Source organism: Uloborus diversus, chromosome 1 (genome assembly GCF_026930045.1).
Source record: "Uloborus diversus isolate 005 chromosome 1, Udiv.v.3.1, whole genome shotgun sequence".
Classification (NCBI taxonomy): Eukaryota; Metazoa; Arthropoda; class Arachnida; order Araneae; family Uloboridae; genus Uloborus; species Uloborus diversus.
Window position 1 is genome coordinate 32,500,941 of NC_072731.1, and position 23,417 is coordinate 32,524,357.

A 23,417-nucleotide genomic window follows, 5' to 3' on the forward strand; every position below is an offset into this window, starting at 1 on the left:
ACACAGACACAAACACATATACCTACACACACATACACATTTCCCCCCCCACACACAAACACTCATACACACATGCCTGCACACATACACATACCCCCCCCCCTACACACAAACACACATACCCCCATACACACTCGTGATTGCGAAAAACATAATTTGAATTCAAGAGGTCAAAATTCAAATTAAATTTTATTTATTTATTTTGTCAAAAAGAAAAAAAAATACTTTTTCAGACTAAGAAGGTGGGTTAGATTGGTCCACTCTTTGTGGGGCATGTTGGACCGGATCAACCTACCCCGCATAATTTTTTTTTTAAATTTCTCTTAAATCTCAATAATTAAAACAATTATTCTATGTGTTTGTATATCATACATTCATTTCATTTCATGTTACACATATTTCAAAATACATTAAAAACCTGTAAAGTTGATCACCCTTGTAAGTTGACCGATTTTTTCAGGCACGGAATTAGCCCTTATCATATAAATCAACCACTGTAAGTTGACCACTAAACTAGTGCACCGCAGGTGGTCAACTTACACAGGTTTCACTGTAATAATGATAAAACTTGGGGCAAAAAAATCAAAGATATATTTTATAATTATTTAACAAAAATTATACTAAATTAATTTTACCAAAAGGTTTATTTCATTTTCAGTAAGTTATCGCCCTATAGCCAGGGCTAGGCAGAAATACATGAAATACACCACCAGCTCAGTCATTCCAACCGAAGGCTGCTTTAACTTAAAGCTGTCAATTTTATTCTTTTTCTTTGAAATGCATGGTAATAGTACAGCAGGGCTTTTTTATTATATATATACTAGCAGTACCCGCACAGCGATGCCCGTGCTAAAAATTAAATGGAAGTCCGTTGAATAAAAAAAAATTGATGCCCCCTCCCCTCTCTGATGTGAAATGATCGTTTTTCTTTGTATAAAATGCGTACACACCTTTTCAAAAAAAAAACTATTTAAGTTTCTTTGGAATTTAAAACTTTTCGTCAAATCATTAAATTAGATTTACAGTTGCTTAAAAACTCTATTTAGCGAGTGAAGCGGTTTTTACTGCAATTTAAAATATTTCGCCAAATAAACATAAAAAGACATCAAATAATATCTTTAAAAATAATTCTGCAGCTCTATTGTCTATCACCAAACTTGCCCAACAACGACGCTATCATAATCCAACCGTCTAACGAAAATAAAAACATCCCGTGGAACATTCAAAAATCGTCAGAAAAAAAGAAAATGTCGTACATTTCACTGGGATAAAAACAAATCAATATTTTCTTTTCTTTCAAAACAAATCTCCAAAACAATGAATTACATTAACGGTTGCGTTAAAACAATAATCCTAGAATAAAATGCTCAGCGCCTAACGACCACGCTACCGGAACCGAGCCCTTTTGCGATTGAAGCGGATGATTTTTCTTTGGTAATAATAAATGTTTCGCCAAACTAACAAAAAGGTATAAAATCACACTAACAGCAGCTTTCAAATCTTTACATATTAAGAGTTGCGTTGCTCGGCTTTGCCCGGTCTACCTTGAGAACAAAAATTGTGTCAAGTGACATATATTCAGCAATTAATTAAAAGAATAACTTAATAACGTAAAGAATAACTTAAATAAAAGAAAAAAAACACCATGCAAAATTACTCTTCCAAACAATGACGACAGATATTAAAATACTTTTAAGAAATTAAAATGCGAAAGATGGATTTTAAAAGCATAACCACGGAAACATAAAATAAAATAAGTTTAAAAAACCAGATTGGAAATTAACAATGGATTCAAAAAGCGTAACCATAGAAACGCGAAAATAAAATGGTTGACAAACTGAATCAAAATGACATATTTTGAAATTGATTTAAAAACGCTTGTAACTTTTTTTCCTTTGAAGATAGAAGCTAATTTTTTCGACCATAGGTCGAGAGAGATCTGGAGTAAAAAATCTCGCTTTTTCCAATGCTGTCAAAAAAAAAAAACTTTGGGGCAATTCCTTCACTTTTTATTGATAGATTTAATGAAGAAAGTAGTGCCTAAATTTCAGCTAAGCCTAAAAAAGTTCGAGCTAAAAACGCAAATTACTCCCGCCGTAATTAAGTTAGAGCATTGAAATAAATTGTTTAGAACGCAGAAAATTCTACCCTTTTTAACGATATATAATATTAATGTGTGCAAATAATTTTTCACCCCTTTCATAGCCAATAATAGGCAATTTACGTGAAATTTGGGCCTAAATTTGAATAAAAAAAGGACTATTTATCGGATTTTTTTGAATTATAGCCTATGTTACTCGGTAAGAAAGCACCTTTCATATAGTGAAAGAATTTTTCAAATAGATGCAGTGGTTCTGGATATTACCTCGAACATATAAACAAACAAAAATCCTCCCTCTCTCTTTATAATATTAGTAAAGATATGCAATGAAGAAAAGATCTTATTCCCCTAACAAATATTGATGCAACTTTGCATAAATGTAACATATGACTTGTATCCTTTAAAAAAACCCAGACCAATAGAAGTGCTATTTCCAAAGGTCTAAAAGTAGCACTTTTATATTCCCAGATATCATTTAACACATCTTTGGTTAACTTGAATCTGCATTAATTATATCCAGAGTATTCAATAATTGATTTTTGAAAAATAATTGTGTATTAATGGTGAATGCTTACTGCTGTTTTTAAATAAAGATGATTAATCAATTAAAATCAATTTAATATGTTATATTGATCTTGAAACTTTATATTTTTCACTCGACAGACAACAGAGAATAAGGTAGTTATAAAATCTGATAGTATTTATCACTAGAATTATAATAAGTGTTGTTTGAGTAATGCAGTCCAATGTGCCCCACCAGGCGGACCAACTTTCCCACCCATGGGCACGTTGGTCCACTTCACAAGGTTCCGTTAAAAATTAATATAAAAAAAAAGTTTATGAATTCAACATTTCCAAAAAAATCTGTGGTGTTTAGAAGTGTTTAGTAAAATTTGTTGTAGAAAATCGAACTGCTCATAAAGTTTTTTGATGAGGTAAAAAATAAAAAAAAGCGGACCAACGTGCCACACCTCCCCGTACCCATTAGAGATGTAACAAGTAGTCATATAATCGAATATTTTGCCAAAAATTAGGCCAAATACCAAATATTTGTTGGCAGAATAGTAATGTGAAATTAAATTATGCAAGATGTGTAGAATAATATTTGACATTTGTGAATGCTACACATTTGAGAATGTCAAGCAGTTTAAATGCCTGGGCACAATGATCTCAAGCTGCAATGATCTATATATTGAGATAAAAACAGGCTATCCATGGCTAGGCTTGCCAGATTTCTGAAATGTTCAACCGGGACATCGGAATGTCCCCCCCCCCCCTCCTTCCCAGCGTCACTTGTTTTCAAAAGGTCACACAACTATGGCTGATTTTTGGAGTGTTTTATAAGGCAGTTTATTCTCAATGCTATCAATAAATGGCTATTAATTATGAACCTAAATAAGAGGTAATAAAAAATAACATAAGCAGATAAAATTTGAACATTTCACTTCTTAGTTGTAAATACTTAAAAGTTTTTTTTTTTTTTTTTAGAAAAGACACTTTGTATGAGGAATAAAAAATTCAACAATACTTAGATATACTACTTCTCATTTTATAGGACTTTAATAGATATTCTGTTTTAGTTTTAACCTTATTGTAAAAATCCTCACAAGCTAATCCGGTATTAATTTTACAAGTCAATGCTACAAGGCCTTAAAAACCAATTAAATTCAAATTACATCAGCATTAAAACTAAAATAATTCTATATAAAACATTGATAAGACCTGTTAGTTGAGGAGGGGGGAGTGAATATTGGGCCCTCAGCAGGGCAGAAGAACTTTTATTGATTTTTGAGAGAAAAATTTTAAGAAAGATTTTTGGACCAATAAAACAAGACAACTGTTGGTGAAGAGCTTATAACCATGAAATTTACAAAAAGTATGGTGAACCTAACATCTTGAAGGTTATAAATGCGTCTCGCATTAGGTGGCTGGGCCACATATTTCAATATACGGATACGTTCCTCACAAAAAGAGTCACCTTCTCCAACATTGAAGGAAAATTTTAGAGGGAGACCTCCTGTCAGGTGGCTGGGTGGGGTAGAAAAGGACTTAAAAGTAGTAGGAGTAAACCAATGGAGGGTCATTGCACGGAACAGGGTTAAGTGGAAAGACTTTGAGAGACGGTCTTGGCTTGCACCAGCAAAGAAGAAGAATATTTAGATAAACCTCAAATAATAAAGGTGGAATGTCCACTTAACTCAAATACAGAGAATTTCCTTAACCTTTGGAAATATCTTTCTTTAAGCTCTTGTAAGCACCTTGCATGCTGTGTGGGGGAAAAACCACTTTCATTTGCCAGAAATACAGTGAAACCTGTGTAAGTTGACCACTTGCGGTGCAATACTTTGGTGGTCAACTTAGACAGGTGGTCAACTTATAAAGGGGGTAATGATGATGATGATTTTTTTTTTTTTTGTAAGTCTTGCACCATGCATTCATTTTTTGCCTAATTGACACTTACTCTTTCTCTTCAACTCACTTTCATTGTTTAGCATTACTTTGAATCAATAATATAAAATGTTATTCGAATAGTTTTAGAGATTATTTTCCCAGAATGATGTATAGTATGTTATGAAAATTTAAAATTTCAGTAAATTGATCAAAAAAAAGTCTTATTGTTTATGAAAAGTTAATCATTTTATATTAATAGTTCCTAAAAAATTATAGTTAATCAAGAAATAAAATTTTTTTCGTTTAACAACAAAAGAAAAACAAGTTTGGAGAATAAAAGGGTTCTTAGTAGTTTTCCCATGTGGTTAAACTCAAAAGGAGGTTTAGTTATGCTGCTGTTTCATTAGTTGGTAAAATGCTGGTCTGGCATCAGAAATATTCTTGGAAAGCTATTAAAAAAATAATAAAAATAATAATTTGTTGAATAAAATTTTTAAAAATAAACCAAGTGGTCAACTTACAAAGGGTTTTTTACAATACTCCAAACCAAACTTGGGGTTCATTAGTGGTCAAGATAGACAGGTGGTCAAGATAGAGAGGTGGTCAAGTTACAGAGGTTTTCTTTCATTATATAAGATAGGAATAATTCCGTTCCTGACAAAAGCGGTCAACATAGACGGGTGGTCAACTTACAAAGGTGGTCAACTTTACAGGTTTTACTGTATAATATAAATTCAAACAGAATAGAATTGTGCTTGAAAGCTCTGAAAAACATATTTTTATTTCATAACTATCTGCTTTGCATGGTCTATCTCGAAAATAAAAGTTTTGTCAAGTGACTTGTGTTCAACAATCAGGCTTCAATTAGAGAAAAAAAAAACACTACAAAATTTCCCGTCAAAATAATCATTCTTAAAGGAAGAAAATGGCAAGTCCAAAGTTTCCGCAAAAATAAAATGCAGCACTCCATAAATACAATTAAAATCTTTCTAAAAAAAAGGAAGAAGATAAATCGCCAAATAATAATCAAATAGGGGAAATTTTTACCTCAAAAAAAAAATCTTATTTAGTCACAGCGGAGAAAAAAAAGTGGCAACCTTCTGAACGCTAATTTAAAATGAGATCGCGCAAATGATAATTTTCCGATTTAAAATTTGTTTCATTAGGCTTACCAGTGCTTTTAATTTTTCCCGGTGATTTTACAGCCTTGATTTTTTGAAATTCAAAATAAATGAATAAATTTAATAGGTGTTTTTCGCGGGCTTTCGAATGGGATCTGAATCAAAGAAATTGGAGAATTATTTCGGGTAGAAAAAGACGTTTAATGCCATATTCGAGCATTAAAATTCGAATGGTTCAGTTCTTTTTTGACGTTTGAAAACACCCCTACGTTCCTTCGCGGATACCCAAGTATCCCAATGCCAAATTTGGTCGAGATTCGACGTAAATTGGATTTTTATAGGGAACATATAAACACATATACATGTTCTTTGTTTTATTTATATAGATTTTCGAGTTTTTTATAACAATGGGTTTTTTCAACTTATAACACTGGAACCTTCTTTGAAGTAATCCTGTTAAAATTTATTAGTTAAAAGCATTTGAATATTATTTAGAGACGACTCTTGTTAGTCTTTACATCAATATTTTATCCTACCAGATTGTATGTAAAAACGTACATGTAAACGTACATGTCCTGAGAAATGTTGTCAGCAATTATTTTACTATTTCTTGTATTTTCAGGCTAGGTTTCCATTTTTATGCAGTAAATATTTTTAAGCTAAGCACATCATGACTAAAATAATAGGTAAGCTTTGATTTTATAATTGTATGTTTACATTGTTATCCATGAAAGTCTTTTTTAGCACTTTAATCATTTGTTGAATGTTTATATTGCTAGTTTTTAGAAGTTGTGATTTGAAGAAATAAAAGCTCTAAAAGCATTGCATTTTATAATCTTTTTCCCTATGAAAGTAATTTTTATTGTATTTTTCCCAAACAAAATCAGGGTCCAATACAGGCTGATTTTACTATTGTTTTTCAGTACCTTCTCAAAAATCAAGTAAGGAAATCAGCAGTTTCACAAAACTAACTTTCAAAATCAGCACAGTCACAAAACAATATTTAAAAAAGTTTAACAAAAATACAGAGCTTCCCCCAGGATTAAAAAAGGGCAGGGTGCTGTTTTTCAAAAAAAGACACAAACTTTTCGAAACTAAAAGGCATGTTAATTATAGCTTCAAAGCATCAGTGGATATAGTCGTAGGATGTTACTGTTATTCCTGGGTTCAAATGTCTTACTGTTGCAACAAAAAAAACTTTGAAACATTTATGAATTACTTCGTAGGACATTTGAATAGTTTATAATCTAACAGCTTAACTCACGTTTCTCTTAAGATTTTGATGAATTATGTACATAATAACTTTCCCCAACGACACACTTTAACATGAATTAGACTTACATTAGTTACCACAAAGTACTTTGAGATGTCACAAACATTTGGTAACAATTGCATTAAGCAAGAATGGCTTGTTTATGTAAAACAATTGATTTACTATTATCTAAACAATGAATATATAAAGTAAAAGTTTCTGCTTGTGGCTAAATAATGTTTTGTAAGCAGATATACATAAGTAAAACAAATTATTATGATCTGAAAATTTGGACATTCTGCTTTTTTTTTTTAATAATTTCTAGTTTTGATTTCTAAATTGGAAAACAAAGAATGAACTATAAAAGGGGGAGGGGGAGGAAAACTAATTCTTTCAGCTGTTACTAGCTGTAACTTAAGACTTTTAAATCCAAAAGTAATAATTGCTCTTGGAGTAACCACCATCATAAGGAAACAAAAACCAATAAACAGCACTAGTTTCAAAGCACTTAGTATTTATTTTCAATAATTAAAAGTCATTTGTTTTCATTTGAAATGTCAAAAATCATCCACATTTGACTTTTACATGCTGAATTCTTTTTATTTTTGTCATATTTTTGCGTTTCTTTGATGCCACGTGTCACGCGAAATATTAGCGTTTTGCTGTTAATCTGCAGCAATCTTTTAGCATCTGCTTTCAGTTTTCGATATTTCTTATTATTTTTTGAGTAGTACACAATGTGAAAAAAACTGAGCAAAAATACAAACGTATTTTTCAGATAAAAAAATTATCGGCATGCGTATAAAGCATAATAATAAAACAGAGCATATTATCCGCTAAAACAGCTGTTTCAGCAAATAATCGTGATTTTGATTAATTTACACTGAAATAAAATTTAAGGGAAAAAAAGATTAAATTCGCAGCGCAGGAAAAAAAAAACGGAAAAAAATGGTGCGGATTTTGGACGTTGGTGGATTTTAGGTCGGTGGATTTGTGGCGCTCCATTGCATCTACTTAATTCTAATTCAAAATGGAAAAGCACTATTAAAAATATGAATTTGATTGAAAGATTATAAAATGCAGGGCTAACTTAACGTTTATCTGGCTGGAAGAGAAGTAGAGTTTTATTAACATACATGTCAATTGGACAAAGAAACACTTCCCTTGTCATGAAGCGATAAGGAGGAAGGATGACAGCCAGTATTCTTCGCTACAGCCCTCCATTATTGATGGGAAGCCTGAGGCAAGGAGCAAGGAAGTGATTCTGGGAATTCAGCAGTGGCTTATCAGTAGTGTTCCCAAAAGTGAAAGGTCCTTGGAAGAACATTGTTAAGTCTCTAGAATGCCCAGTAGGCCACTTTTTATCCCTTGTGGTAACTGATAATGGAAGGCATGCTTTTCTAATAGTCAGCTCAATGGCAATCTTAGTTAAGAGGCAAAGGGGAGGGGCGGATGTCCGCTGTTTTCACTTAGAAGAAAGTCATTGTGGGAAAACAATGGAAAGAGACACTGGCTCCTTCCTTTTTCTAGTAAAAATCTTAAATCCAAAGGATGCCAGCTCATTAACAAAAAGGCAATTAGGGCGCCGTTTTACCGATAAAACGGCAAGTTGGGCGCGTTCTAAGAATCAAAGGGCAAGTTGGGCGCGGCGCCCTCCCGCCCAATCCTGGGGGAGGGTCTGAAAAATACATATTTTAGAATAGAAAACTTGTTTTTCTGTTTAAAACACAGACGCACGCTAGGGCTTCACCATCCAAGGCTGGTAGTGGTCCACTAAAATTTTCATTAGAAAGAGATGGATCTCTAGATTAGAATTTGCCATTGCCTTGCTATACGTTCATTTACAGCACTATCCCCAAACACTTAACATGTTCTACGTGTTGATGCAGCTGCTGATAAGCGCATTTTGAAATTGTAAAGTTAACAACACCGAATGAGTTTCTTTGACACTTCCATTTTGCTACTCTACTGTATGGGTCCCACTAGTGCTGATCTCACCCGACAGGTGTTTAAAACATGATACACTAATTTGTATACCTGACAGCAGCTTAAACCACGTGACATACTAATTTTCTAAATCTTACTATCACTTCTTTCAATGGCAAAGTAAAAACGGCAAGAACTTTATTGGTTACCTTATAAATACTACATAACTATTTTGACAATATATCCTGCATAGGTAATTAGATATCCCATATCTAAATGACTCTCCCCATCATGATGCATATTGTACATGATTTAAATATTCATTGTTATTTTGCATACAACCAAAATTTTAGAGGTTATGGTTTCTAAAATTTACGTGCTATATTTCTACATTCTATTCATTGCAATTTAATATACTACTATTTAATTCAGCCCAATTATTGAGAAAAAAAAACTTTTTTATGCATGATTTGTAAAATGCATTGCATTAAATTCAGATAGTATAAATACATGATATGAAAGCATATGTTCAAAAATAAATACTGCATTTAAAATAATCTTTTATTGCATTTCAATAGCACCAATGCTTCAAAACTCAGGTTTCATTCTCATTATGTGAGAAGTGGAAAATTTTCCAGCAATGTTAACTTTGGAAAGATAGCAAATATTCAAACAAAAAATTCAAAGTTAACATATGCAGCAACTATAAGTAGTTTTCAAAACATAGCTGGAAAGCTTTAAAAATTCAGACACATAAACTACAAACTAAAGAATTTGGAAAAATTAGTTCAGAAATGCAAGGATTGTTTTGAAGAGTATGTATAGTGAAATTACATTTGATTCTTATTTAAGATATTTTTTTGCTAGATCCACAGCAATTCATTAAAAAATATTCAAACAAACATTAGACGATAAATAAAAATTCACACCTATTTCCATGAATGCTCAACTTTTGCATTTCTTCAGTGTGTAATTTTTTCAACACATACAGTTTAGAGTAATTTTATATACAGTTAAGAGTAATTAGAAAAGTATTAGACATGTGATTATAGAAAAAATACGTTATTACGATAACTTGAAGTACAAAGATCATAATAGCGAAAGACATCAGGCATAAAAAATTACAATCTATAATATACACGTGGGTCACCTAAAATAATACATTGAGCATGGCTAAAACATTTGAAAACATCTGAAAGTTTAACAGTGCTTGGGATGGTGATAGAAAACAACACAATATTTTTAATTCCTCATTCTTTGAGTTTAATCACGTCACATTTCGTACATAATTTATCCCAAATCACACACAAGTCAATCATGTTTTTCCCAAATAGTTCACTCACCCAGTCACTGATGGAGCTATATAGTACCATTTCTCACAGCAAAACATTTAATATTATTAAATAAGTTTTCTTCAAATTGTGTAAATTAAAAAATTGATTTACTTCAAGAAAAGTGAACTGGAAAATTTTTTACCTTGAACATAATACTGATTTTCTAAATTCAAATTAAGTCACTCAAAATCAGTCATTTTCTCTACATCATTCTACTTAAAATTAACCTATCAGTATTTTTGCGTTTCCTTTTAAGAACTAAAATAAGTTCTGTATGAAGATAGGATCCTTTTTCATTTCTTTGTTAAATTGTAATGAGATAAATTGTTTTCAGCAACATTTAGTTTGTCAACTTGATGAATACTTACCTGTGCACTTGCTTCCATAGGTAGGAAAGCACCGCCATGTGGTTTAGTGTTATTCCAGGGGGTCTCGGGGAGGGCCAGTGGGAGTGGGGTAGGTACGTTCTGGTTTGAAGCGCTTGATTAGTGATTTCAGATGAACTTTGAAATTAAGTTGTGCGCTTAGTATTTAACAAGGATATATATTGTAGATACTTATTTTGTTCAGAATTTTACTCTGTACAAGTAATCTGCCAATATGTATGGCCATTGGAAGAGTTATTTTTGAGATATTGTTATATTAATCAAACTAGTATGTTGTGGCCATCACGAAACTTTCTTCTATATTTTTCTTTTTTTTTTCTGATCCCTCCCCATGCTTGACGGGGAAGCAATATTCCCAACAAACACAAAATGACACATGAAAAAACTTGACGACCATCCCAATGTCTGAATTATTGCAAAAGCAAAGCAAAGAGCGAAAATTGAAAGTTATTTTAAAAGCTTTGCTTGAATTAATTACAAATATTTTATTTGTTAGCAAACATAAGATGGCAACAGTTAAAAATTTTAAATCATTGAGATAATATTTCCGATCATTTCCATACAATTAAAATCACGAGAAATACGCAGACGATAATCTATTACGATTTATCTTTCGTATTGTTGCATTAATAAAGCTATTTTTATTCGCTAAAAAATAATGATAATAAAAATAAATCAGCACCGATTGGCGCCAAAATTGAACCAAAGCCTGTTTACATATGGATTCACATATATTCCAACTTTCAACCAGAACGTAGCATTACTTCTTGAGATAGGGGACTCACAATGGAAAAAAAGAACGGGCGATTGCGCTACCCCCTTTTTAGCTGTTGACACCAAAATAAAATCAGCTTTTATACCCACTAAAAGCTACTTGCCGATAAATTTTTCTTTCATTCCGTTCATTATTTCTTGAGATACATCAGTCACAATTGACGACAAAAAATGTTCTATAGCTCAACCCCCGTTTGAGTTATTGACACCAAAATTGAATCAGCACCTGTTCCTGTTACTGGCAACATATGGACCAAATTTTATTCGATTCCGCCAGTTACTTCCTGAGGAATAGCAATCACGCGTAACTCAAAAAACGTCCCATTGCTCCACCCCCCTTGGAGGAATTCGTGCCAAAAAACCAATAAGCACAAGTTCACATAGGGGCACATATGCGTACCAAATTTCGTTCGATTTCATGCGGTAGTTTTTGCTGTAGAGCGGCCACAAAAAACTGGTCACACACAGACGTGACACACACACACACACACAGACAGACAGACATTTTCCAAAAATAGTCGAAATGGACTCAGCACACCTCAAAACATTCGAATCCGTCGAAATTCGAAAATTTGCACGAATCCAATACTTTCTTCTATATATTAGATATAGAAGAAAGTAAAAACAGGTGTTTTTTGTCACTAATTTGGATGTAACGGCTAAAGCTCACTTAGTAAAAGGGGGAAAACTTAGTATGGTTATTCCAGACCCATAAAGCATAGATTAAAGCAATTTCCAGCTTTCCACCAATTATTTCTGTATTCAAATCCCCGACCGATTGGCGACACATGTTACAGTCGAACCTGTCTATCTCGAATTTTACGGGAGAGAAGAAAAATTTGAGATATGGAGGTTTCTTGATACAGAGGTTTTGAAAAAAGTTCAAAAAATAAGTAATTGGAGCAATAACTCGAAAGTAAAACTTTGGAAGCAATTTTACTAATCGACAATGTCCCCTTCCTCTCAGTTTTTGAATGGATATAATTGCTGGAAAACTTGCTTCTTGTACATAAAGTTTTAATTCTGGAGGATTATGTGACTGCTAATATTAGGAAAAATGCTTTTTGTCTCCAAATTCCAGTTAATAAAGATCGTTGGGGATCAAATTCAAGAAAGACACTTTAGTCGAAATTCGAGAAATACAGGTTTTCAGAAAATTTCATTCGAGACAAACATGGGGGAAAACATTGAATTAATACTTTATGTGCAGGGAAAATGAAAAACTTTGACATAGAGAAAAACCTCGACATAGTTTTAGAGATGGGCAGGTTCGAGATAAACAGGTTCGACTGTATAAGGTTATGGTAGAGCGTCATGATGACACATCATCTGTTATCATGATGCCTAGGTTTAAATTCTTGTTTTTAACACTGTTTTGAGCTTACTACTGTTTAACACTGTTGTCCTAATGAAGAAATTAACACTGCTATTAGTTGCTGTAAAACGCATTGACTGTTCTAGTGGACTATAATAGTTTCCATTTATTTTATATATAGATAGTTTGGAATGTGGAAAATGTGGAGAGGTTTTCCACCAGCTGGAAATTTTCATCAAACACAAAATGTCTGGTTGTACACCTAAAGAAGATGAAAGTGATGAAGATGCTGCTTCTAAAGAAGCAAAAAATATCAAACAAATTGGTAATTGTTAAAACTTACTGTTTTTTGTTGTTACTATATTTAACTGCTTTATTATGACCTTTAGTAATTTCATTTTTCACTCAACAAGAGAAAATAAAATAACCATTGTTGATTTATAATGCATCAAAACACCCCAAAATTGTGAAGTAAGACGAAAAATTCATTTTAACGCATCCAACTTATTCTACTTTTTACCAAATTTTGAAAGGGTAGAATAGCAAAAGGTGAGTGATTATTCATAGTGATATTAGCGAATGTATACTCAGGATTGAAGACAAAATAGTGTTTCTGAAACAACACATAGTTTATTTTCCAATCCCTTACCTTGCCTTTGTTCACAGTTGCCCCTAAAGCAGAATACTTTGATGTTCTGCGATGTAAAATCATTTGCCCAAAATAGGTTCTGCAAGTACTTCTAGCATTGTACACATAGAAACGTTAGAAAATTAGTTGATCATGAAAACTATAAAATCCCCAATACTTAAACAGGCTGTAAAACCTAAACTGTGTGAGATGCATAGAAAAAGCAAAAATGTAAAGTTTTATTAAAATCCTACTCTGGGTGTTAACTTAGGTTTTTTCTTTTGGCCAATTTTACATTGTATGAACAATCGATTTAAACAATGTTGATATATTTCTGAATTACTAAAATAGTTTTTTGAAATGAGTCGAGTTACTGCAGCATATAATAAAATACCTCAAAACTTTCAAAATAATTGAAATATATTCAAGATATAAAAAGGTTGAAATCTCAGCAAGACACGCAATTTTCGGCAACATTTCAATGTTGGCATGTTTCCAAAATATATGTTTATGGCAGAAATTGAGGATTAAGATCGATTGGGGGAAATTTAAAGAAAAGGAAACCAAAAATGCAAGAAAAATCAGAATCTTTTCAGATTTATAAGAAATATAGGATTGCTCTTGAGGTCTCAAAAAGTAAAACAAGAAAGAAAACTTTACAAAACAAACATAAAAAGTGAAAATTCCGGTAAAAGCCGGGAAAATCTCATCCTGTATGACAATTAAGGGTATAAAGCAGGTGCTTCAGTCAAGGTGATTTTCTGCAAAAATCTAGAATTTCTGCAAATGTCTTAATGTTGCACAAATATTACAGATTTCTTTAAGTTTAAAGTAAATCTAAAGTTTCTGAAAATGACCCTTAAAATTGCGACGTTTTGAGAAAGCTTTCCCGCTGAATAAGCGTAATTTGCGAGAATTTCAGATTTTCTTCTAATTAGAAGAAATTCTGCAGCATTATATCTTTAGTTGGAAGATACTTGTAGAAGATCTGCAGTTTATGCAGAAATTGTACAAATGTTTCTAGAATTTCTGCAGAAAATTTGTCTAAGTTTTCCTCTGTCATTTGAACAGAATTGTTCTGCAGCTCAGGCATCTGTTCTGCGACGTACATCTCAAATTTAGTAGTATTCTGCTTTCGGGATAGCTGCCAACTCCCGATTTGTTCAGGAGACTCCTAAATTTTGATGCCTTAACCCGAATGAAGTTAATATATCCCAAACTCTTTTATCAAAACATCAAAATCCTCCCAGAATAAGATTTTTCAGGGATTAAAAGTTCTGGGAAAATCCTTAGAATAAACCAATTGCTATGGGAAAAAAAAGAAAAGAAAACCTTTTTGTACATGATTTGAAAATTGTATATATCTGCTCATTTTAGAAACATGTATTTAAGTTTTCTCTCTCTCTTTTTTTTACTTGCATTTTTTAACTCTGATATACTGTATTTGCTCTTTAAAATAAAAAAAATATTTTTAAAAAAATCAAAGCAATGTTTTTAAATTGTTCTCTTTTTATTAATTTTCATTTGATTCTGATCTTACACCCCCGACTTTCAGAGTTCGGTGTATATCCATACATATGGGGCATGGCTTTTGTACTTTTTCAAACAATATGCATTGCCGTGTGACCCTTCGCCGTGAAAAATTTGAACTGACGGGCCTGCGTGCAATCTATATCAAATTTGATTCAAATCATATTTATCATTGGTATTATATGAGTTTTACTTCAGCTTTTCAAAGTTTTTCGTGTAGATATTCGTGCATGAAATATAGTATAGTTTTCTAATTTTTGTAAATGCTGAGTTTCAAGTTCAGGTATCCCTCATATAAAATGATTTATTCGTTCGATGTAGTATCAAAAACCGTGCTATACAAGACTATTTTGTAAATGATTTTTTAAATATTTTTTTAACTAATGAATCATGTAAACATTATAAATTATGTCAATATGTACTGTGTTGTATCGAAACCAAGTATTGTGTTATATCGAAACCGTGGTACACTAGACAAGGAATACATAAATCAAGGAGAATGTGTACCGTATCATATTGAAACCAAGTTATAAGTTGAAATTTTAAAGTAGCTTAAATTTTGGTTCAATAAAATACTTAATGTTGTTATAAACGATGCAACTTAATTTTTCATTCCTCAAATTATAACTATTATGCACAACAAGAAAAAAAAATTGATCAACTTTCTTTGATAAGAATAAAATGCATTCTATCAGAAAGAAAAATCTGAAGCCTTTTGATAGCTATAAAATTCATAACTATAATTGTTCTAAAGACAACAAAACAAGAAATAAAATAAATAAAGTTAGTCTATTTATTTCATTTTATACTTTGTTTCAACTACATTTATTTTTTATCAGTTGCCAAATTTGTCATGTGATTAATCCTAATGTTATTTTCTTACAAGGCCTTGGAAACAAAATATTTTTTATCTTTTTGTCTTCAGATCACTGATGAGAAAAACAAAGTCTGAAAATTTAAAATTTAGTGTTATATGGGGAAGTCAAACTTTCGAGTCGGAAATAGACATTTTTCCATATAAGTTTTATAAAAACAAAGTAAAAACTTATTAGAGCTATTATCATGCATTTTTTAACAGTGTATCAAACATAAATGAAATTACATCTTTTAAAATTCCTGTTATATCAAAGCTGTGTAGTATTAAATTCAAGTTTTGTATCATGTAATATCGAAACCATGTTATAATAATCGCAAATTTGGTGCCATGTATTATTGAAACAGTGTTGTAGAAGTACGGTGTTATAGGAGGGACGCCTTTATTTTAAAAGATTAAAATTAATTGTAATAAAAGACTGTAAAGTCTTTGAAAGAATAAAAATGCTCTGATTTGAATTTAAAACAACTTTTTTTTTTCTAATTTTTTTGCACCTTAAAATTATTCAGTGTTTAATTTGCCATTTTCATGATTTTTAACCCTTTTTAAAATATTTTAATATCATTCAGTAACAACCCAATGCTTGTTCTTGGTTTTATTTTGCTGTAATTCTCATTTGCAGAGTTTGGTTTCTATGAACCCATTTATTTATGTAATGTATTGTTGAATTTTCATTCACCTGTATAAAAATGATGAGGTGTCTAAATCTGAAAGAAATTCTGTATATTGCAAAAGCTTACTTCCCATTATGAAATTTATTCCATTAATCAAACTACCTGCTCCAACTCCGTATTATCTCTTCTACATTTTTTAATGTGTTCTGATTTTATATTTATATATAATTAATTTATGATTAATACATATTTAAAATTAAAAATATTTTGTAAGATTTCCAACCATGAATTTTTTTTCAAGTGTTTTGAAAAAATGGTCTTGGCATTATAGTTACATGTTTTTCCATTTAAATGATAAAACGTCCTAATTTCTTCAAAAAAGAAATATATGTAAATTAACATTGTCAAGGAAGTACAGTAGACTCCTGATTATCCGGACTAATGTGGCACATTTGCAGCCTGAAAAACAAAAAATCCGAATAAGACGGTGTTCTATCTTCTAACTCCATCCCCTACTTAATTCAAAACACATGTAATTACATATTTTAGATAAATAACAAAAGCAGAAGTAATACTTACTGCTTTATTTTATAGATAAGTGTTGTCTGCAAAAGTGACCGTGAAACAGCTTCTAACTAATGTGCCACCTGTGTTATTGGGGGATCAGAATGCATGGAGGTTGCATGCAGGAGGCAGAAAATGAAAAACATTTTAGTATTCTTTATTTTCCCCATGCCAGACCTGCCAACTCTCCCGTTTTTCACGGGAGACTCCCGTTTTTTACTCCATTCTCCCGATGTACGTTTGAGTATCCATTTCTCCCGTTTTTTTATTCTTTTCGAGTTTTTTTCTTTTTTTTAAAATTAAACTTAATTTTCTTCCTTAAAATAGTTACTCACAGCCTTAATAGATGGCGTGGCTAGCAGAGCAAGCTCACGTTCGACGAGCACGACCGGTTAGTTAATCACGTGACAGCTAATGATCACGTGCTCCAATCAACTGCTTAGAATGGTAACGAATGCGGTAACCGGTTGATCATAGAACGCTGCTGTTAGTAACCGGTTACCTACCGATCGACCGGTGAGGTTCGTCGAACTCAAGGTGAGCGGCAAACATCCGATGGGTGCGTTCGGAGTGTCGACCGAAATGCTTCCGTAGATGGTATTTCGGTTTAACTCTACGTTCACACTTCTACTTCTATCTCACGCATGCGCCGTTGCCGTTTCGCGGTATCGTTCAGTTTTCAGACGCATGCTAACTGCGCCGCGTGTTTTCATCTTGATCTACAGCGTGCGTTGTAGTTTAACATTCATCTTTAGCGATGTCTGAAAAAAAAGAAATATCTACAAACAAAAAGAGCGATTATACGAGTGAATTCTCTTTCATGAAAAAATCAAATAAATACTTGTTATAACTGTTTTTTTACTTATAGCATCGTTTAAAATCTCCCTTTTTCTCCCTTAAAGCTTTGACTGGATCTCCCGTTTTTTCTTTTCATACGGTTGGCAAGTTTGCCATGCACTTTCATGACCAGTTTTACTAATGAACGATTTCAAATATTCCTTACTAGGCCAGATAGTCACCAGCCGAATAATCGAGTGTCTACTGTAATAGGTTTTATATTGTAGTACTATGTTTTTTCCCCCCATAGTTATAGTTATTTATTATTTAATTCATGTAAAACTTAGATTTCTGTACATGTATTGCTTTTTTTTTTTTTTTTTTTTTAGTAAAAAAACCTACAGTGAGTGAAGCAAGCCCAAAAACGTCAACGAGCAAATATGCTAAAGAAATTGATAAAATGAAAAAAAGTTGTTCACCTCAAGTATTGAAAAAAAAGTTTCCAGTCTCACCTAGTTCATCATCGAAAAAATCTAAGCTGTTGCCTGATGCTCCAAAACTGAAAGGGGTAACTGGATACCTTTGGAAAGTAATTGATATTTTTTTGTTCATTTAGTTTTCAATGCTAAAGAATATATTGAAACTCTGTGAAAAAATATTTAGTTATCATCACATGATTTTAAACCCAACTGTTCTGGGCAGGAAGGGGGGTTCCCCTCCTTTAATTTAGCTTTTTTCACTTTCTCTAAAAAAAATTGCACGAAATTTAATCAAAACCATCTTTTCTACTACAAAAATCTCAAATTCTTGTAACAAACCAAATTAAGTCAAATACCATGTTTTCAGTTCTGAAATTTCTTTCTTCTTTTTTTTTGCCCCAAAAATTTTGTATTAAACTCCAGTACCCCAACTAAAATATGACTAGCATTTGTTAATGAAATTAAAATACTGGAAAAGACAATTACAGAAAACATTGCCATATTTGTCATCACAGAGTGAGGTTTTAGATTGTTTGATGCTATTAATTCAGAATAAAAAATTGTAACTTTTATACATGTATTTGTTATAACCCCTTGTTTTAACCTTTTCCGATTGGGTATTCTTAGAGATGCTGAGTTCTTTTGAGGAGCTGTGTAAAAGCTTGTGTGACCAGAATTTCCTCCTTTACTGGTTTCTTTACCCTTGTCAAAGTGAAAACTGTCCTGAATGTCATGCAGCAATGTAATAAATATCTCCCTGTCAACTTCATTGTTTTATTAGCTAAACAAACATATTGTTGAATCTTTGATTAGTCAAATTGTTGTCTGATATGTTAAAACCCATTTGTGCCTAGTGTCCCATTTTTGGGACGCTTCCCTTAAAAAATTCCCAATTATACTACATTTATCACAGCTTTTTAAAATTCTGGATATAATTTGCTGGATATTTGTTTTCAATATTTGATCACAGATGGCAGCACATTTGCGTATTTATTTTAGTGCTTGATAGCTTTTATTTCAGATCAAGGCTTGTTCTGCATGGAACAACATGGCATCTAAGAAAAGGTAACATATTTTCCTTAATTTTTAGCCAATTTTTATGTAGCTTTTATTATTTAGTAGAACAAACATTAGAAAAGAATACGTATTTTTGAATTTTGTTCGTACTTCACTTTTAAGTACTATTACGAAGTTTTTTTGTAACGTCCTAAATTTGGGACGCCAGGCAGGAAAGGATACGTGTTTTTGAACTCATTTTTAATGCAGTGTAATTGCTATTTTTCTTTTATTATTTTTAAAATTAGTATCCTATAACAGAATGTTTGGCGACAGAATAGCCAAAGGACTCCCTTTCTTTCAATTAATATTAATTATGTGCAAAAAAACCCCTTCTCGCTGGGTTTTTTTTTTTTTTTCAAAGTGACTTTTTAACTTCAGAAATAGTGCAGTTCTGTAATTTACATCCCATATTCCGACGTTGACTTGCATAAGCTTTTGATAAATTGTCCTGGTAAAGTTTTTATAATGTCGTATTAATTCATATAACACTCAACAAATGTTTTGCTCATTTCACTTGCTTCATTAAAACAATAAACAAATAAGAAAGTAAAGATTTTGCTTCAAAAATTATTTTTATATTTTCTGGTACTACTTTTTTTGTACTGTACTGTTGATTGTGTATTATTTTGTAAGTATACGTTACATTTTTCCAGTTTATCCGTACAAGAAGCTCTGGCTCTATTGGAAGAGTTGTCAGATGATGATGACTTCCTGAATGCTGACATAATTATTTCTCCACCAGAGAGTGAAAACTTAACAGACGAAGATAGCGGAGCAGAGGATAATATAAGTGTGAATAATTTGTCTGGTTCACAATTAAGAGCACCGGCAATAGTTAAAATGTGCAGCAAAAAAGCGGCAGTGCGAATAGTTGGGGTTTCTTCTTCTGAAAACGATGATACAAACATACTTCCACCTCCAAAACGGAAAAGGAAAATTGTTAAAAGATAATGGAAAGCGAAGGACCTTAATGCGCTTTTAACACAACAATGGAGTGAAAGAAAGCCACCTTTTTTGAACATTCACTGGTCTCCTACATCCATATTTCAAGAATTTTTTGATGAGGACTTATTTACAATGATAAAAGAGCAAATCATTCTATATGCTTGACAAAAAGGTTGCATGTCTTTTTCAGTTACATACAAAGAGCTACACATTTTCATCGCCATTCTTTTCACAAGTGGCTATGCGGAGTTACCAAGGCGACGATTGTACTGGGACCCATCAATTGATGTGAATAATATTGCAATAAGCTCTTCAATGACAAGAAATCGCTTTGAACAAATAATGAACTATCTGCATTTTGCTGATAACGACAAACTAAATAAGAAAGACAAGTTAGCCAAGCTCCGTCCTTTTTTCTCAATGCTAAATGAAAAATTTCTTCAATATTACCCAATGGAGCAACCACTTACAGTGGATGAGAGCATGGTTCCCTATTTTGGATGACATGGCTGTAAACAGTTTATCAAATCAAAGCCAATTAGATTTGGTTATAAAGTGTGGTCTTTAAATACGAGACTTGGATACTTAGTCCAATTCGAAACGTATCAGGGTGCAGGAACAGTAACAGATGTTGAAGGATTAGGAATCGGAGGATCTGTTGTGCTGGATTTGATATCAGAATTGCCTGCAGATAAACCGTATGCATTGTATTTCGATAACGTGTTCACAAGTCCCGCTCTTATAGATGAGCTATCTGAAAGAAATATTGGAGCGACTGGAACTGTACGTGCCAATCGTACAGCAGACTGTCCTTTGGAGAATGTCAAATCCTTCAAAAAACTAAAGAGAGGTACTCACGAGTATTTTACTGATGAGAAACAGAACCTACTTATGGTAAGGTGGATGGACAATAGCGTTGTCACAATTGCATCAAATGTGCATGGAGTTCATCCTTTAGTTAAAGCAAAGAGGTAGTCAAGTTCGGAGAAAAAAATTATTGAAATTGATCAACCTCACATAATTGCTCAGTATAATAAGTTTATGGGTGGTACGGATCGTATGGACCAAAATTTAAATGCATATCGTTGCTCCATACAATCCAAAAAATGGTGGTGGCCACTCTTTGTATTTGGCTTAGAAAGTTCCATCCAAAACGCCTGGCAAATATATAGGTTGTGCCCATCTTACGAAACAAAACCCTTAGATTTTCTCAGTTTTGAGAGAGATATATGCTTAGGTTTTTTTCACTCCTTAAGTCGTTCATCAGCACCCGGAAGACCCATCACAAAAAAACGAAATTCTAAGAGCAAAGTACTTGACTGTGTTCGCTATGATGGTATGAACCTTTATATAGAAACTAATAAAACGCAGTTAAGGTGTGGGAACTGTGGCAAAAAAGCCACAAGAAAATGTGGAAAATGCATGATTGGATTGCATGAAAAGTGCTTTAAAGTTGGGACGTTTTGATTTTTCACAAATAAATGAAAAATTTTGAAGGTATATTTTTTTCTGTATTTTTTACATACATTTTAGACTATTTGTTATAGTTTGACAAAATACTGCGATGAAAAAAAAATCAGGCACAAATGGGTTAATCATATCTGATAGGTACTAAAATTTCTAGATTCTACCCAAGTTCTCTAACGTGTACAAGCTTAATTGAAAGTTGATTTGCTGAAGCAGCTAAGCATGAGTTTCCATTCTAAGATTATTTCGTTGGGTGGGGGGATTACATTACTTGTTTATTCCTTAGAAATAACTTAGGTAAATATTTGATGTTATCTTTAACATATAAAATTTTAAGATTCTGTTGAACCATTGTTTATAAAATTACCTCTTTTATTATTATCACTGAGTGTTGGTGTTAAGCTTATGAAAAAAAAGCAAATTGCGGTAGCTTTCTATTTTGTAAGCCATTTTGTTAAAATCTATTTATTAGGAAAAAGTTAAGTAAAATGAACCTTGCATGCACATCGTATTAGTGTTGCCCCCTGACCAAAACTGGGGCAGGAAACTTTCAGATAAAAGGGCACTTTATTTCAATTATAAAAGCACTTTTTGGTGACTTGATGCATTCAAAATCCAAGTTTTTTTTCTATAGTATTTATTTAATTTTTTAATAAAAGTTTTTAATGTTTAGTTTATAAAACATAGATAAAAAAAACATTCAAATTTATATTATTATCAGATTTTAGTGGATAAGAGATAGAAACAAGTGATGTTTTAAGGCCAGGCTTGTGTGAATCTTTACCTTTTAAAAAAAGGTTGATTTTGTTAAAACTTTTGAGGGGCAAGGAGGGTGCATCAAAGGTTGATTTAAAAAGGGCAGGGTGCAGCATCCTCCTAAAATATCATTGGGTAAGCATTAGTATGTGTGTTTTTTATCTTCCTTGCCAGTTAACAGCTTTGCTAATATGATTACCGGTGTCCATGTGGTTGTTATCAGTTCTCTCGCAAATTTCGGTTTTGTTGGTGAGCTTTTTGCACTGATAAAGAGGCTCCATTGTAGCCTTGAAATAGCTATATGCTGTATTTTCTTCAAAATTTGTTGGTTTTTCACTTTAATCATATTGTAGCACAAAGCTTATATGATAATTTTTCATTTAGCTTTGCTAATAGTTTTGATTGTACTTTTAAAACTTAAGTTTTTCTGAGTTTTGAATTGCTGCTTAAGAATAAGATTTTTTAAATACAATACTGTATCATCAATTTGTTTACTTTGATAGAAATAGGAGATCTGTTAACAATATAAATGTAAAATGATCAAGTAAGCTTTTTGCTACATGATTGAACTAAAAAACAATGTAAGTAAAGCACAAGTTATGAAGAAAATGCAGCTCATAGATATTTCAAGAATTATTACAATGAAATAGCACTTTTTCATCAATGTAAAAAGGTTGAAATTCAACAAAATGGCTTGAGAAAACACCTTCTCTCACTAACATTTTGTTGTGTGTTGAATATTTTTGCATTGATGAAAAGGTTCCAGTGTAGTCTTGAAAAAGCTATATGCTGTTTTTTCTTGATAATTTGTTTTATTTAAGTAAGTGACGAAAACAATATAGATCTTCATTTTCGTAACTAAAAAAAAAATCTGTGTCTTTCATTAGAAACGCATGATGCAAGAGCAATTGAAAGATCAAAAGAGACTCATGATAGCAAAAAGAAAAGCAATGCAATATGCCTCTGATGAAGGCTCATTTGAACAGGATGAGTCTTCAGAAAGTGATGACATGATTGAAATGAGGCCAGAAGCTCAGTGTGGAAACTGTGCAGGCTGTTTGCGTGAAGAAGATTGCTTGGAATGTGAAGTGTGTTTGGTAAGATTTTTTAATTAAAAGTAAAAT

General features: G+C 32.2%; 1 protein-coding gene across 1 annotated transcript in view; it reads left to right on the plus strand.

Annotated features, from left to right (window-relative positions):
* LOC129229120 (uncharacterized) overlaps window positions 1–23,417 on the plus strand; it is a 114,565-nt gene that overhangs the window by 10,765 nt on the left and 80,383 nt on the right. The window contains exons 3-6 of the mRNA XM_054863458.1: window positions 6,236–6,299; window positions 12,782–12,925; window positions 17,977–18,176; window positions 23,181–23,390. Coding sequence (XP_054719433.1) covers window positions 6,284–6,299; window positions 12,782–12,925; window positions 17,977–18,176; window positions 23,181–23,390 — 570 coding nt within the window. The 5' untranslated portion in view covers window positions 6,236–6,283. The remainder of the gene's footprint in view (window positions 1–6,235; window positions 6,300–12,781; window positions 12,926–17,976; window positions 18,177–23,180; window positions 23,391–23,417) is intronic.